Source organism: Passer domesticus, chromosome 11 (genome assembly GCF_036417665.1).
Source record: "Passer domesticus isolate bPasDom1 chromosome 11, bPasDom1.hap1, whole genome shotgun sequence".
Lineage (NCBI taxonomy): Eukaryota > Metazoa > Chordata > Aves > Passeriformes > Passeridae > Passer > Passer domesticus.
In genome coordinates, this window is record NC_087484.1 from 2514131 (window position 1) to 2529457 (window position 15327).

At 39.5% G+C, this 15327-nt stretch overlaps 1 protein-coding gene across 1 annotated transcript in view; it reads right to left on the reverse strand.

Moving 5' to 3' along the window:
• The window catches only part of SI (sucrase-isomaltase), a 41751-nt gene that overhangs the window by 13612 nt on the left and 12812 nt on the right, over nt 1–15327 (reverse strand). Inside the window, exons 11-31 of the mRNA XM_064385158.1 lie at nt 14799–14930; nt 14515–14631; nt 13790–13903; nt 13482–13566; nt 12764–12881; nt 12229–12400; nt 11539–11655; nt 10897–11051; nt 10541–10625; nt 9745–9801; nt 9256–9380; nt 8808–8896; nt 7549–7598; nt 6112–6282; nt 5490–5639; nt 3968–4174; nt 2982–3136; nt 1812–1980; nt 871–967; nt 365–477; nt 153–278 (exon numbers count right to left, since the gene is read on the reverse strand). Of these exons, the coding sequence (XP_064241228.1) occupies nt 153–278; nt 365–477; nt 871–967; nt 1812–1980; nt 2982–3136; nt 3968–4174; nt 5490–5639; nt 6112–6282; nt 7549–7598; nt 8808–8896; nt 9256–9380; nt 9745–9801; nt 10541–10625; nt 10897–11051; nt 11539–11655; nt 12229–12400; nt 12764–12881; nt 13482–13566; nt 13790–13903; nt 14515–14631; nt 14799–14930 (2604 nt within the window). The remainder of the gene's footprint in view (nt 1–152; nt 279–364; nt 478–870; nt 968–1811; nt 1981–2981; nt 3137–3967; nt 4175–5489; nt 5640–6111; nt 6283–7548; nt 7599–8807; nt 8897–9255; nt 9381–9744; nt 9802–10540; nt 10626–10896; nt 11052–11538; nt 11656–12228; nt 12401–12763; nt 12882–13481; nt 13567–13789; nt 13904–14514; nt 14632–14798; nt 14931–15327) is intronic.

The window sequence follows — 15327 nt, forward strand, 5'->3', positions numbered from 1 at the left end:
AACATATTTTACACAACCCAGAGTCCATGGCACAAAACCTGCTCTTCTCTACCACGGTGGGGTTTTTTTGGTTGGCTACTGCTTTAGTATTTAAATGGATTTAGTCAATGCTACGGAGCCAAAAGCTCAAATGTTATTTGCTCCCAACGTACGTGGGGAATCTGAGCTGCCTTCATTTCCTCCACAAGTTGGGCGACCTCTGCGTCGTTGGCGTATCCATAGCGGCACAGCTGGAATCCCAAGGACCAGTAGGGTGGCATGACTGGGCGCCCAATCAGCTGGAAAGAGGAAAGGATGCTCGTGGTGAGGAGGGGAAGAGAAACCAAACCAACCCAGCAAAGCCCAGCAGCAGTCAGGCTCCTACCTCGGTGTATTCCTGAACCACGAGTTCGGGGGTCGGGCCCAAAACCATGTAGAAGTCGAGGATCCCTCCGATGGTGCGGTAGGTCAGGGCAGGGGTGGGCTGGAAAGTCACATCTGGAAGTGGAGGGAAGGAAGTGAGAACAGGAGGGATGGGTTTGCCACCAGTGCAAAACGCTGACTGTAAAAATGGAACACGCAGAGGAGGACAGAGAGAAATTACAGAAGTCTGGACAAGGGAGAATGGCTTCAAACTGACAGAGAAGAAGCTAAGATGGGATATTGGGAAGAAATTCCTCCCTGTGAGGGGAGTGAGGCCCTGAGGGTGCCCAGAGCAGCTGTGGCTGCCCCTTGATCCTTGGCAGTGCCCAAGGCCAGGTTGGACAGGGCTTGGAGTGGCCTGGGACAGTGGAAGGTGTCCCTGCAGGGGGTGGAACAGGATGAGCATTATTGTCCCTTCCAACCCAGACCATTCCATGATTTTATGAGATAAAGTGAAGGTTTTCTTACCCATTGCGTTGCTGTTAAGCAAGAGAACTCCATGGGCATTGCCATCTTCTTCAAGAGCCATATAAAATGGATGAAATCCATAGGAATTCAACTTGTACTGCAAATAAAACAAAATACATTGTACTGGGGAAACATTGCAGACATTTACATATTAACTTTTGGTAATAAATTTAATAAAAGATGAGACGATTGCCAAACGTAGCAAATAAAATTTAAATTTATGCACCTAAACCCTACCTAACCACAAAACAGACCTGCAGAAGGTCACTCGGAGCCTCACAACTTGTCAGCCTTGCTCAGGCAGGAAGGAAAGCAAAGGCATAGCTGCACTTAAATTTCACTAATGAGAAGGTGCTTCCTCAGGACAAAACTTTCCCTTCTTTGCAAACAGAACCAGGTGTCTGTGTGCTCAGGAGGTGCTGGTGACATTATATTTAATTTTCTCAAAATGTGTTCCAGCCTGAACTGGAAGTTAGAGATATCATTAGCTGCTGCTATTTCATTGGCCATTCCCTGATAATTGGAAATTTGCTATCTTGAAGGAAATAAGACAAATAAACAGAGATAAGATTTCTGCTTTACCTGTGTAATACTAAATTAATCCCCAAGCAACAGGAATTGTTCTGACTCATGTCTAATTTTCAAAACAATGCGCAGAGAAGAATAATAAAAAGGAGGAACGTGCTGTTACTCTTAAGCCATCTGTCACCTTCCAAGATCTGATTGAGGGCCTGAGCTCTTCACATTGTTCTTGCAGGTCACAAATAATGGGTTTACAGATGACCTTTGCCATGGAGACACCATCGAAATTGTAAACTATGATAAATATGGTCAGAGCCAGTGCCCAGTACCAGTGACATCCACTGGATTTTAAAGATGTGCTGAACAGTTCTGTGCTCACTGGTTCAGAAATCACATTTTCTTCTTCTTTTCCTACTTACAGTTGGAGGCTGGTCCCTGGTGAACATGCCCCAGGTGTGCCAGCTCATGTTGTGTCGGAAGGAGGGGTGCTCTGTTTCTCCGAACCCGTAGATGTACTGGGACGCCAAGCGGGTGGAAATCTGGATGAACATGTCACTGAAGGTGAAGGTGGGCAGGCCTGAATTCCAGCTGAGGTGGGAAGAGGGAAGAAAAAATTAGACTACAGCGTACTCAGGGCTGTGTTTCTGGCAGACACTTCCTTTTGAGCCACTCTTTTTCTCTGGAAACCTCACTCTTCAGTAAAAGTGGACTAAAACTGTTGTGGTTATCAAAAAAACTTAAAGGACATGAAATGGGGGTGTGTAAGAATTGCTGAAGAGTTCAGGGACACCAAATTCTCTGTGTCTTTCAGAGAGGAATAGCACACAGACATCGTGCCCTGCAAGTTCTGCCGTATCTTGGCAATTTAGGCAGTAAATGCATTTTAGGACACTGCAATCCTATTTTCCTCTCAGACCGAGCACTGGAGCCACATGAAATATAGTAAACAAAGTGCTTTTTACAGTTCACTGAGCTTTCTGTGCAGATTACACTGGAATTGCATTCACAGGTCACATTTATTATAAATCAGCATCTTTCCAGTTAGAAATCAAACTGCAGCCTGGTGGGCTCTGCCAGAGAATTTCATCATTCCAGAAGCTTCAATTGCCGGTTGAATTATTATTCTGGTTGGCAAAGGGAACTCAACTCACAATTAAGTTTTGAGTACTTAAAAAAATTAAATAAAATTGTTTTTTTGAATAAAAAACATAACACACTCAACTGTTCTCCGTTTTCTAACTCTGACTTAATCAAGGAAAAATGAAGCTCCTGCCAGACTCGTCTGTTGTGTTACCAAAACCCATCTCAAGTTAATTGGAACACCACTTCCCACTATTTTTTTCCTTAACCATTCCCCAAAACTGACCCAAATGGGCAATCCTGAATGAGCAGTGCTGTGGTCACCTAAGGAATATTTTAGGAACTGTAGAACATCCTTTTGCCTCCCAGAAACTAGGGGAACACACAAGGAACAGCCTGCAGAGCCGCCAGTGTTCCTCACTCCAGAACACGCACAGAGAGAGGGTCTGGCGCCAAAAAAACCACCATAACCTTGTGACACAAAATAACAAAGGGTGGCAGTGGCTTACATGACCGTGCCCGTGCTCCTGCGGCGCACTTGGATCCCGAAGGGTTTGATCTGGAGCGAGACGTCGTAGAGCCGGTCCTGGCTCGAGCTCGTGGGGGAGCTGGGGAGGTTCAGGGGCACGGGCACCTCGTACCGTGGGTTTGCATAATCATAGATCTGTGAAGAAAAAGTCAGTTAGTTAAACAAGTCAGTTGTTCTGAAATCTGAATCTGATACAGATTTTAAAACGTCTGCTGTGGTATTTTCTTTCAAATGCACATTCTTGACCTTCACAGGATTTTGTTGGGGGGGGGAAAAGAATCTCAACCAACGAAACTTAAAGATTTGTTTTGGATCAGGAATGGCTCGTCTAATTCTCTACATGAATTTAAAGAATATACTTATCTTCAGAATATAGGTGTATATACTTTGGTGTATATATTTTGTACATAGGTGTATATACTTTGGTGTATATACTTTGTATATACACTTTGCAAGTATGATAAATAATTTTCTAGTTCTTCGTTTACTCAACCTTTAGGATTCTTTTTCAGGTTTTCTGTATTTTGAAAGCTGATAGAAGTCAGTTTTTAATGTCTGACCACTCAATCTTGTTAAACACGTGGCAATAAATTACAGTTAAAAAACAGTGCATGGACAATTTTAGAATAGAAGTGTAATGGTGGATGTAAAAATAAACTGTAGAGTCATGAGAGCACTTCCAGGTAAATTTACCTGCATATTAACAAAATACCTTCAGTTTCAAAGTTCCTGGTTGGCATTACACATATACACTGGCATTATACCTTTGATTAATGTAATTTCTTTTTAAAATTGAGTGCTAGGATTCTAGGACAAAAAAAGATGCAAGCTAAGAGCAATAATTGCTCAGAAGGAGAGACGTATTTACACAAGGCTGCTTCTGTCTGCGAAATACAAATTTGGCCATAAAAAAGCCCTTTGAATTTCCATAAATAAAACATTTGAGGAATTCTGGGATGGCATTACCTTAAACTGCAGCATGTTGTTGTGATGATATTTCACCTCCAGGCGCAGGGTGCTGATTGGGGCAGTGTAAGGGTCGTTAGCCCTGACTTTGGAGTCATCCAAGCTGAGGGTGGCTACAATTCCAGTGGAGGAATATTCAACCTTGTCTATGAGGTAAGGATTGCTGGAGCTGTAGTAGCAGGAAGGAATATCTGGATTTGCTGTCTCCTGGTGCAAACAGAAAGGAGTTTCAGGTTAGCAAATCAGCTGGATTTTTTATTAGCTATTAGCATGGAATCCTGTTTTTATCAGATCTGTGTCAAATGTAGAATTTGGCGGGGGGGAAATTAATGGAATGCTTTAATTAATGGAATATAAAGAAATAATTAGAAAACAAAATAATAAAGACATGGAATATAAAGAAATAGTACAGAGTAATCTCTATGTTGACTCAGGTGTAATAAAGCTATCCAGTGAAGTCTGTACAAATAGTTCAGTCAGGAAACTGAATCCTCGTGCAATTAAGAAAGATTTAATTTCCCCATCTCTGTGATCTTCAGATCAATCCCTCAGCATGGTTTAATCTTGGTTTGTGGGAACTCCTAAACTTCATCCTTTTTAATCCCATTTCTCTCTGGCCGCCTTCAAGGAAATGTGCCCAAAAACCATTTCATACTCAGGCAGCATCAGAGCAGATCTTTCCACTGGCTTTATTCACACAAATTATCCTTAATATATCCAGTGAAAATTACATCCTACTCATCTGAGATCTCCTGACATTTCCAAATGTCCAAAATTATAAAAACTCCTTTCAGTAGTTCATCAAAACCAGAGCAGCTCATCAACTGCTTCAGCAGGTGCTGGTGCAGGAGCAGCCAGCACTGAATTTTGGATTTCAGTCCTACAGGAAAGGCCCAAAACAGGCATTTTAGATTTAGAAGAATGGAGAATAATTTAGCTGGAGGCACCCTCTGAAGTTCAACCCTTCCAGGTCGTGTTGCTCCCACATGTTTATTAATAATTAATAATAATATATAAAACCATGTGTTAAAGATCTTCATGTTGGAGATGAAGGTTTGGAAGCAGCTCCTTGATGCAGATATAAACAAGCTTACAAATGAATCAAAATTTTTGTGGAATTTGAGGATTTCCTCTCAAACTGAGATTCAGAGGAATTAATTTGACTTAAAATGTCCCTGAGTGACACAAAGGTGACACAAAGGGGCTGAGCCTTGCAGGCCATGGTGGCAGAAGAGGCAGCTGAAGATGCTTTTCTGATTTTCATAACTCTAATATTATTTCTGTTCATCTTTCAAGAAATACCTCATTTTTTTACTCAACTCCTGATACAATGTGGTAGAATTTAAATGGTTCTCAGCTACTGAGGTAAATAAAATCCATCAGTACAGTCCAGCTAAGGCCCATTTTATTTAAACCTGACAAATCTCTCAGACCACTCCTATTCTGTAACAGCCACAAAAGATTTTTTATTCTGGATTTTTTTTTTTTTTTGTCTAATTAGTTTAGAGAAATAATGACTTACTTCCCAGGAACAGCCAAGTTGTTGACATTTTTCTTTTGTTGCATTAGGGCTGGGATGACAATCAAATCTTTCATTGATATTCTTTTTTAGACTCCATTCGATAGTGTAAGATTTTCCCAGTTCAAGCTGAAGTCCTTTTATAACAGCAACCTTATAAATATGAAACAATGAACAGTTATTAAATGCCACATCCCATCCAGCTTTCCTTCAGTCAGAAGAGGTGCTGGTCCTTAAGAATAATATACTTAAAAATTTAAAATTCACAAAACCCCATCCTGTAAGATTTGGTACAGTCTCACTTTTACGGACACACACAACTGATATTTTTACAGATAAAATCTGAAGAATTAAGACACTAAAAATATGGAGTTAATCCCACACCTTCTTTGGAAGCAAGCAGGAATAAATACATGAAATAAGCTGTCTGCTGCACCGTCATCATAACTTAGATGCACTTTTATGCAGCAGAGCTGAATGCAATTGTACTTTTATTCTGTAATAAAATTCACATTGTATTTCGTTGAAACAACATTGGCACTAGTTACTGTCCCTTGCAATATATAAAATAAAGTTGATGCAATTTTAAACATGTTTACTTTCCATTTCCCTGTTATTGCTTTACCTTTGTTGCAGGATTATAGGTGATATCAGCAGTATAATCTTGCGCAACATTGTTCTGAGACACAGAAACTGATCCTATTTCCTGGGACAATCCCAGAATCTTGATTTCCTCAAATTTCAGGTTGTTTGGATCAGCATAATTGCTGTGTGTAGCAGTCATTTGTAGAACATTCTGAAAAATAATACAGTGGTCATATTCTTCTTTTAAAAAATCTGCCAAAAGTCCTCCTGATTTAACTTTTTTTTTTCCTATGAAGATTTTCACATTGTACCATAAATAAACCAATATCTTTTCCCACACATATCAATTATTGCTCTGCTTGTTATTATCACAATAAAGCTTTTCTACCATGTGTAAAATAATCTTCAGAGTTGTGTTTCAGCTTTTATTTTCCACGCTTGAGAAATAAAGAAAGGCTGGGGTGGGCCTGTGGCAGGGCAGATAAACTCCAGACTCACTGGGTTCCAACATCCAAAGGTTCTCATTTATCTTGGTATAAAAATACCACTTCCTATTCTGTTCCATTAGTTATTTTTAGATTAAGAGTTCAATCAGAGGATGTGCACCATGGCTGTCACACGTGTGTGGAACTTCCTTATTGCCCTCCATGGGAACGTTGAGGGTAATTGTTAACTCAAATGTCATCACTGTCAAGTCGTGGTTTGGCTGCTGGGGTTTCAAACTCCAACAGCAACCGGGGTGCCTCACCTACAAATGACTCTTTGATTAGTTATGGTTTAAAAAATTACTAATTCATGCGCTCCACTCGTGTTCCTCTGCACCTCTCACTTAGTTTATGTTCTTTCATCATGGCAAAGGAATGAATACCTTTACCTGATATTAATGTTGTTATTATTATTGTTGTACAAATAATATATTACCACGTTATTGGAAATCTTTGTTTTGTGATAGTTACTGTCAATATTAGATAGAAACACTATCAGGACTCCACCCTGATGGCAATGAACCTTGCAAAGGCACTTTCAGCTTAAAAAAACAGAAGAAAACTTAAAACTGATGTAGTTTCTGAGGGTTCAGGCAAGGTGTGGGTGTCCCTCACTCTTTGGAGATATTCAGCTGTATTTTTACAGCATAAAAATATATTTTTTTTACAGTGCCACTATTTTGAGAATCACAAACATTCCATGCTTCTCCTTTTTGACTCTGCTTTAAATGTCTCTTGTGCTTTAGAATTCTTGTTCAGTGAATATTGCTGCTGAGTTTATTATGTGGAAGGAAATAGGATTATTTAGATATTTCTATTAAATAGGAGAAAAAACCACAACAGATTTCATCCCAGTTAAATGGGAGTATTTTGAACATGATTCCTCTCGGCGTTGGAAAATGTTTTGTTTTCCAGCAAATCTTACAGGAGAATAAAGAGAGAAAAGAGCACTTTTAAAAGATAAAAATCAGAAATTAAAATCAAATACTTACGTTGGAAACTTTAAACTCATAGTAAATGTAGGCTTTCTTGTCAATTGTATCTAAAAGGTAAAAAAAGAAGTTACAGTTGGAGTGCAGAAAACAGTAAAATTAAAGTAGGGCTGTGCCACTGCTAGAGACCAGTGAACTGTTAATTATCAGCACTGCATTCAAAGCTGCACTAAGCAACTCAAATATTTACTAATGTTTGTTTGAGGAACTGAAAAGTCCCTTTTTCCTTTGGCCAGTCTCCCAGGAGATCTAATTTTTTCCACAAAAATTCATTGAAAGCAGCTCTTCTAAAATGTAGTGGTTTTTTTATTCTACTGTTATTTCTTCTTAGTTTGTCCTAAATATAAAAGTTTTAATCAAAACTAATCCTTTAACATAAGCTAAATAAGGATTCTTCATACAAAAATAATGGTGGTGATGATGATAATAATGATTATAAATGCCATGAAAACCATAAGAGGAAATAACACATGACCAGGGAAAATAAAAACAAAGCATGGTCAATCTGGTTTGGTTTTTTTTTCCTCACATATGAAAAGACAAATCCTGCCATCAGAAGCAAATTGCAAATGGTTCCCCTGTAAAACTGCAACCTGTAAGTTTTGGGCAGGCCATAAAATGATGAAATGTTTTATTGCTGTGTTTGGCAGCAGCAGTGAGGGCAGTAATGGCTTTGTTATTTTAGGCCAGAGGAGCACATGGAGCTGTCACCCCCATGCACAGCAGCCACCCAAGGCCTGCTGGATTTATGGCAGCAATAATCAGCTGAATCACTGCTCTATTTCTTAAAAGCAGCCCCAGCTTTCACTAAATTCCAAAAAGCAGAGGCTTGGGAGTTTTCCTGGGAGATATGATTGGTGCAGTCCACAAGGAAAAGGAGTTGTACGAGTGGAATGCAAGAAGTTTTCCAATATTGGTGTTCAGATCCCTCCCTGGATGAGCAGTGGTTTGCCTAAATCCCATGGGAAAATCCCATCCTGTCACCTCCTGACAATCTAAAGATTTCTCCTGAAAACCAGAGGTTTGACCTTAGAGTAGAGCCTTGTGTCTTTTTTCTTTACTTCTGTAGAATTATGTCGTGACTTCAATCTTACATTAATAATAGTCACAGTTTTCTGCTTCAAAGTGATGAAAACCATTTGATTTATGAGCAAATAGCAGCAGTGTGTTACAATGCCTTCTTTTCAGCAGGAACATTGAAATCTGAGCACATTAGATCTTTGTTAACCATATTTATTTCACTGCTGGTGGCTGCTCACCTGTGGATTCTCCATCATCCCAGAACAAATCCCCAGAAGCTTCATTGTTGATATCCAGAGCAATTATGAGTCCCAGTGGATTCTTGCGGCTGTGGAAAGAGATTTATGTGTGTAACAAACATCTGAACATTCTTGGTGCATCCTGCATGTTCATGCAAGAGTGAAACACCCAACAGGGTAACAAACCTTGGAGAATTGCCTTAATAAGTTTAATCCTTGGTTTCCTTTCATTTTCATGCAAATAGTTTAAAATACTCGGTGAGTTTACAAATTTCTATGCAAATAATTCATCACTAAAGGTGTGGAAGTGAGGTTTGGCTCATAGCTATTGACATTTCTAGGTGAAAATCCTAAATACAGTGGGCTGCTATTATTTGTAGCCTAAAAGTCCTCAGCCCTGTTATGAGAGGAAAAAAAAATGTTGAAAGGGTTCTGTTTGGGATCCTACCTTGCCACTGTGGTGGTGTTTGGTTTCTGAGTAGGGAAAATGTATCCTCCTCTCAGGTGCAGCCCCATTCTGTCTCCTGGGGTTGGTATGTTGTGCCATACTTTCTTCAGTTGCATTGGTTCACCCTTGTGGACAGAGATTGAAAAGAGAACAGGAATTCTGCATTACCCACTGCTGGGAGTGTTTTCTTAAGTCCTGAGTTTCATCAAATTGTTCCTTATAAAAAAAGCTTAAGTTGTGTAAATATGTATGGACTAATGGGCACATAAAATAATTTCTTATCACTCTGATTTAATGGAATAATCCGAGCCCTTTCTTAAGCCACCAGTTCTTGTGCTTATCCCTCCACCCTTCATCCCTTGTCTCCCAAGTAACCCCAAAGTCTTTCCTTCAGGTCTCTGTCCCCAAAGCAGGGCTGACAATCCTATTTCATCACATTCTCATTTAGAAAATGGTGTAATATCCCACAATATCCCTGCATTTCCTTACCGTGTCATACTCGTACCACTCTGCATCAGGAAAGTACACACGAGTGGACTCCACACCCTAAAAGTGAATAAAGAAACAACCTTCATATTTCAACTTAATCAGATAAACTCAATTTTCCAATAATGCTGAAATTCAGTGTGAGAAAATAATTGATATTCCTGTACTCTGCTGTTTCCTGGTGTTTAGGATGGAGTCCAGACAGGGGGAAGGGCAATCCCAGCAGATTTCTGCAGAGCTGCTGGGGTGTGACTGAATTGCTGCTCTGCAAAGTGCAGCTCATTGAAAGCCACCCAAAGCCACAATGCTTAATCCCAGTGAACCAGATCCTATCCACGGGTATCTCTCTATCTTCTTTATTCCCATTTATTTTGGGGCTGGCACCTTCCAGATTCTTGCTTTCCCTTTCTGTCTTTAACAAATGTTTTTTGTTCCTCCATGGCATATGTGTTGCTGGCAGGAGAAATCATTATTTACAAGATTCTGCCACAGAATAAGCCACAACTTTTTTGTTTTCTTGTTGCACCACAGAGAAGCTGAAATGCAGCAAGAGAAGCTGACTCCAAAGGAAATTCAGAGATGATGTGAAGATGAGGTGAAGCAGAATATCACACCAGATATCCTTGACTCCATAGAAGACTGGCAAACAGGAGTAGGATTTCACTGCAAGATTTTCTGTTTCAGCAGGGGTAAAAATGTGCTGTGGGCTCTCTCACTGGAAGCAGTAAATGAAGGAGAGGAGCTGGTGACTCAGCATGGTCCGTGGCCACCAGAGAGATCCCAAACCAGCCAAACCTACCGGATCAAGAACAGGGGAAATCAGCAGCCCAGGGCCCCACAGGAACTGCCTGTCGATGTCCCATGTTATTTCATCAGAGTAGAACCTGAATAAACGTGACGGATAGAGCAGAAATTATTTTTTTGTGATTTATATCAGCAGCAACCCCAAGATTTCAGGGTACTGATTGTCCACAACCATGGCTAATGGATGCCATAAAAAATCACCTCCTGATTAGACCAAAATGGGGATTCACCAATTGGGAAGTCACCTATGGATATCCCAATGTGCATTTTCAGAGGATAGAGGTTTAGAAAGTCCCCTAGCAGTATGAAATGTGTCAGATTTCCCTGTTGGTTATAGATTCCCAGACTCACTCGTGGAGCAGTGGCCTCGTGACTGTGGCCCCTTGGGTGTGAGCTTTGTAGAGCAGCGTGTACAGGTAGGGCAGCAAGGTGTAGCGAATGTTCAGGTAATGCTTGGAGCTGTTCACCAGCAAGGAGTTGGGTCCAAACACAGCTGGATCTTGATGCTGGAAACAAAAATCCACTGTTATTTTTGCCAGAAACACTTTGCCAAAGGTGTGAAAAGCTGTTTCAGGGGGGCTGGGGTTCCTTGGGGCAGCTCTGCACTGAATTCTCCTTTCTGGTGCTGTGACCTGGTGTCCCGTCCCTCTTGGGCTGTTTGCAATTCCCATCCCTCCTTGTCCATCAGGGTCATTCCAGGATTCATCCTGGCACTCAGGTTCATGCTAAGGAGCTCCCAGGGCCTGGCGTGGTGGCTCACACAGACCTCGGTGTTCCTTGGTGGTAGGAGCAACCAAAATTCATAAAACTGTTGCCAAACAACTGGATTCTCAATTAACCCTTAAGGAACCCAACCTCTCCCATCTATAATTTTATAAACACAGCTTAAGGTTCTGCTTTCAAGCTGGGCAGTGATGGTGAGGATTAGAAGTGATATTAAAGAAAATGTGGTCGTGTAACACAAAGCAGCTTTGAAGAAAAAGCACAACTTACTATGACATGTTCACCGTTGTGGTTCCTGGAAAATGGGTAAAATGCTCCCACTTGCATCCATCGTCTGCAAAGTTCTTCTGTGGTGTCTTCACTGAAACCACAAATATCTGCTCCAACCTTTAAAAAAAATTTAAAAAAAATCAGAATGTGTTGGATGTACAGTGCACCTCAAAAGGTACAACGTGTTTGTAACTTTCCTCTCCCAAATCCAGCTACACTGACCAACAAATTAAACTGACCCCTCACTAACACTACTCATCATTCTGCTTCTTCCAAATTTTACCTTCTTGTTTGGTAATCATATGCACAGAATGAGAAAAAAGCTTCAAAGCCATTCAGATTTAAATCATAAAAAGGATTCTGGCTGTTTCCCTTCTAAGTGGATGTCTCTAATTTGAAATGATAAGAAAACCAGGAATTGTTTCACATCCCCCACCGGTGTTTAGAAATTAGAAAAATAAGAGGTAGATTGGGATATATAAGATAATAAGTTTGTTACCCACTTTTATATCATGACAGCAACAAAAATCAAACAGCCTAAATCAAAAATTGATAATTGAAAAGAAATGTTCAAAGGAGATTCTTCAAAAGGGTTAATTTTGAGGTGCCAGTGTAAGTGGTTATTTTGAGAGTGCTTGGTTAGATAATCTGTTCTCTGTTTTGAAAGGATGGCATGAACTGATGTCCTACATAAGGAATTCCAAAGAGGTTAAACTCCAGCATTCCAGGGATTGCCCATTTCAGCTGATCCCACGTGGCTGCATTGTCCCCCAGCCAGTGTCCCCCGTGCTTTCCTGATCCTGCAAAAGTGGACCTCGAGATGAGGAAGCTTCTGTTTCCTGGGAACAACGTCTCAATGGCTCTGGAAAGGAATGGGGCCAGAGTTACACAGAGGAAAAGACAACTCAGACACTGACAATTCTGAACAAAGCAGATTTACACCAATTTGTACTCATTATTCACCCCAAGGATGGGGATGCCTTTGCAGGTGTGTTTTAGCAAAGCTCAAGATATTAATTTGAAATAATCTCTTTACACAGCTCTGGCAGCCAATTTGTGGCTTTTCCTACCAACTCCAGCTGTGGATTTTGCCTTGGATAAAACGTAACACAGCGTTTTCCAGGAATCTTGTTCCTTTAGCAGTCAAGTCTCATGGTGCTTTGTAAAACACAGATCATGGACTGTTCTGAAACCTTTCTGCAGGATTTTAGGATGCATTCCTTACTTCCTAGTGGATATGGTCATGGAATATCCATAAAGATTGTGGACATCATATTGCTTGCCCCAGCTCTGCACTGCATCCAGGCAAAGTGTCTTGGAGTACATGACTCTGTCGAGGATCTCTTAAAGAAAGGAATACAAACAGCACTGGTAAGGTACATTTTATTATTAATCTTTCCAATCTTTAATGCACATTTATTATATTCAAACCTGTTTTTCCTCTTTATTCTTTCACTCAGGCAGTTTAATTACTCCAAAACCAGAATGCTGCTCTTGGCTGTTGGTTTGGTTGATGTTTGCTCTGTGATATTTCCACTCCTGAGCTTTGCACCCATCCAGGGAACTGAGAACTGTGCTCTAAATTCCTGAATCACCATCTGACAGCACACTGGCAAAGGTTACTTAAATCTACTATTACTACAAACTATGAACTCCATTTTAGTTCTACCAATATCTGAAAAACTACTGACAGTGCAAGAGGATCATTGCATTATCAGACGTAATTAAGGCAACGACAATATCCAGTGTTTATTTGATGAGATAAAAGAGGCAGTTCTGTAAACCACTCCTGAAGTATACAATACAAACACATAAATATTTTCTGTCAATAGGAATGTCCAAACCCCACCCATAAGAACTACACTAAAATCATGTTGTATCTTTGAAGGCAATTAACATTTTATTTGACAATTTATTATTCTGATTAAAGTAGCTGGACTTACTGGGAGTGTAAGGAGGGTAGTTTAAGTTATTGTCTGCACAACCTTTTTTTGAGCCTTGAACAAAGTTGCACACTTCATTCATGTCCTGGAAAGGAAAAATGCAGGATGAAATAAAGTTGCCTTAAGTACATTTCCCTAAAAAAAATTCTTCCAATCTATTCTGTCTTTCTTTAAGGAATCATTAGTAGCTATTCAACCTCTCCTTTCTGATTGCAAAAATACCTTTCAATCCAATAAAAATTCAATGTAATAAACATCTGCTACCACCTACATTTTAAAAATAAAAATAAAAATCCTGAGTTACTCACAATCCATATTCCATCATAGGGCACCATGTCATAGAACAATTTGCACTCGTTTGTCCACCAGTTCGTGGCCTCGAGGCTGGTGTAGTCTGGGAACACAGTTTCTCCTGGCCACACCTGGAATATTCAAAGGAAAATAATTAATGAAACTTTGAATGAGATTAAAAAACTGTCAGGATCACAGACCTGCTCAGGTTGGATGGAGGTTGAAGAACACAAAGAGTATGAATTTCTTAACTTTGAATTTTTCAATTGTTTTTCCTGTGAGTCAACAATACACAACTGAGAAACTTCTCAATATAAGTTAAGTTTATAAATCAAAAGGATAATGTGAGTTCTGGCTCTTCAGTTGCTACTGGAAATAAATAGGAGCTGGTTGATGAAATGTCCCTTGAGCCTTCAAACTACCCTTTGATGTAAAAAAATGTTAGTGTTAATGTAAAAAAAAAGGGTTAATGTGAGCAAGTGTAATTTTAATTGTTATTTTAGTTCTATTTTTTCTTTAAAAAATTAAAATTTAAAAAAATATTCATTTTGATGTAGAATCAATGAAAAACACCTTTTTAATGTAAGCAATTGAAAAAAAAAAAAACAGCTAAGAAAGGTTGAGAATTATCATAGTCTACAAGAGACCTTACAAACTTTGCTCTCACTGATAAGTCCCCTGAGCTAAATTAAATCACAACAGCGACAACAGATCAAATTCAAATGTGTAAAACCACAATTACCTCCCCAACCAGTGCTGTTCCATCTGACTCATTAACCCAGACATGTCTCTCCGTTCCCCTGACGTAGCTTCCATAGGAACTTCCATCAGCCATTTTTTGGGTGCTAATAGCAGGATCCTAAAGAAATTAGGAAACAACAAAGAAAAGAAAAAAATCAGGATAGTCCATCCATTATTACTGGCTGTAAATGAAGTAATTGCATAGAATAAGCAAAGAATAACAATAATGAATAACTGTAATGAAAGTGTTCACAAGGGGAAAAAAAGGAGTAATTAAGTGCTTACCAATATGATGATATATTTTTGTCCATGGTCATGCAAATAAGCTGCAAATTTAGGGAGGTCCTTGAATTTCACTTTGTCATAAGTAAAATCTTTCCTGTTCTCCATGTAATCAATATCAATGACTTGGATATCCTGAAAGAGAAAGGAGTTCAGCTTTTCCATGAGAAGTGATAGGTAATGATTTTTATTATTTTTCTTCCTAAATATTAGCTGAATATTAGGTATTTTTATTCTATTGATGACATCAGGTTCATGGCCCCTAAAAACTAATTTTAAAAGTTAATTGCACTTTGCCTGTGACTGTCAATTAAGATTAATATATGGTTCCATAACTGTCCATAGGACAATAACAAAAGTGTTTCAAGAGAAGAAAATTGGATAGAGTTGGAAAGAAATTAAGAAAAATCATTACAAGAAAGTGTTTGAATGAATCTAACTACAGTTAGATAGGACATCCATAGATGGGATGAGACAATTCAATGTTTCACCCCTCCTCCAATGTTCTCATAATGGGTCTAACATCAAAACA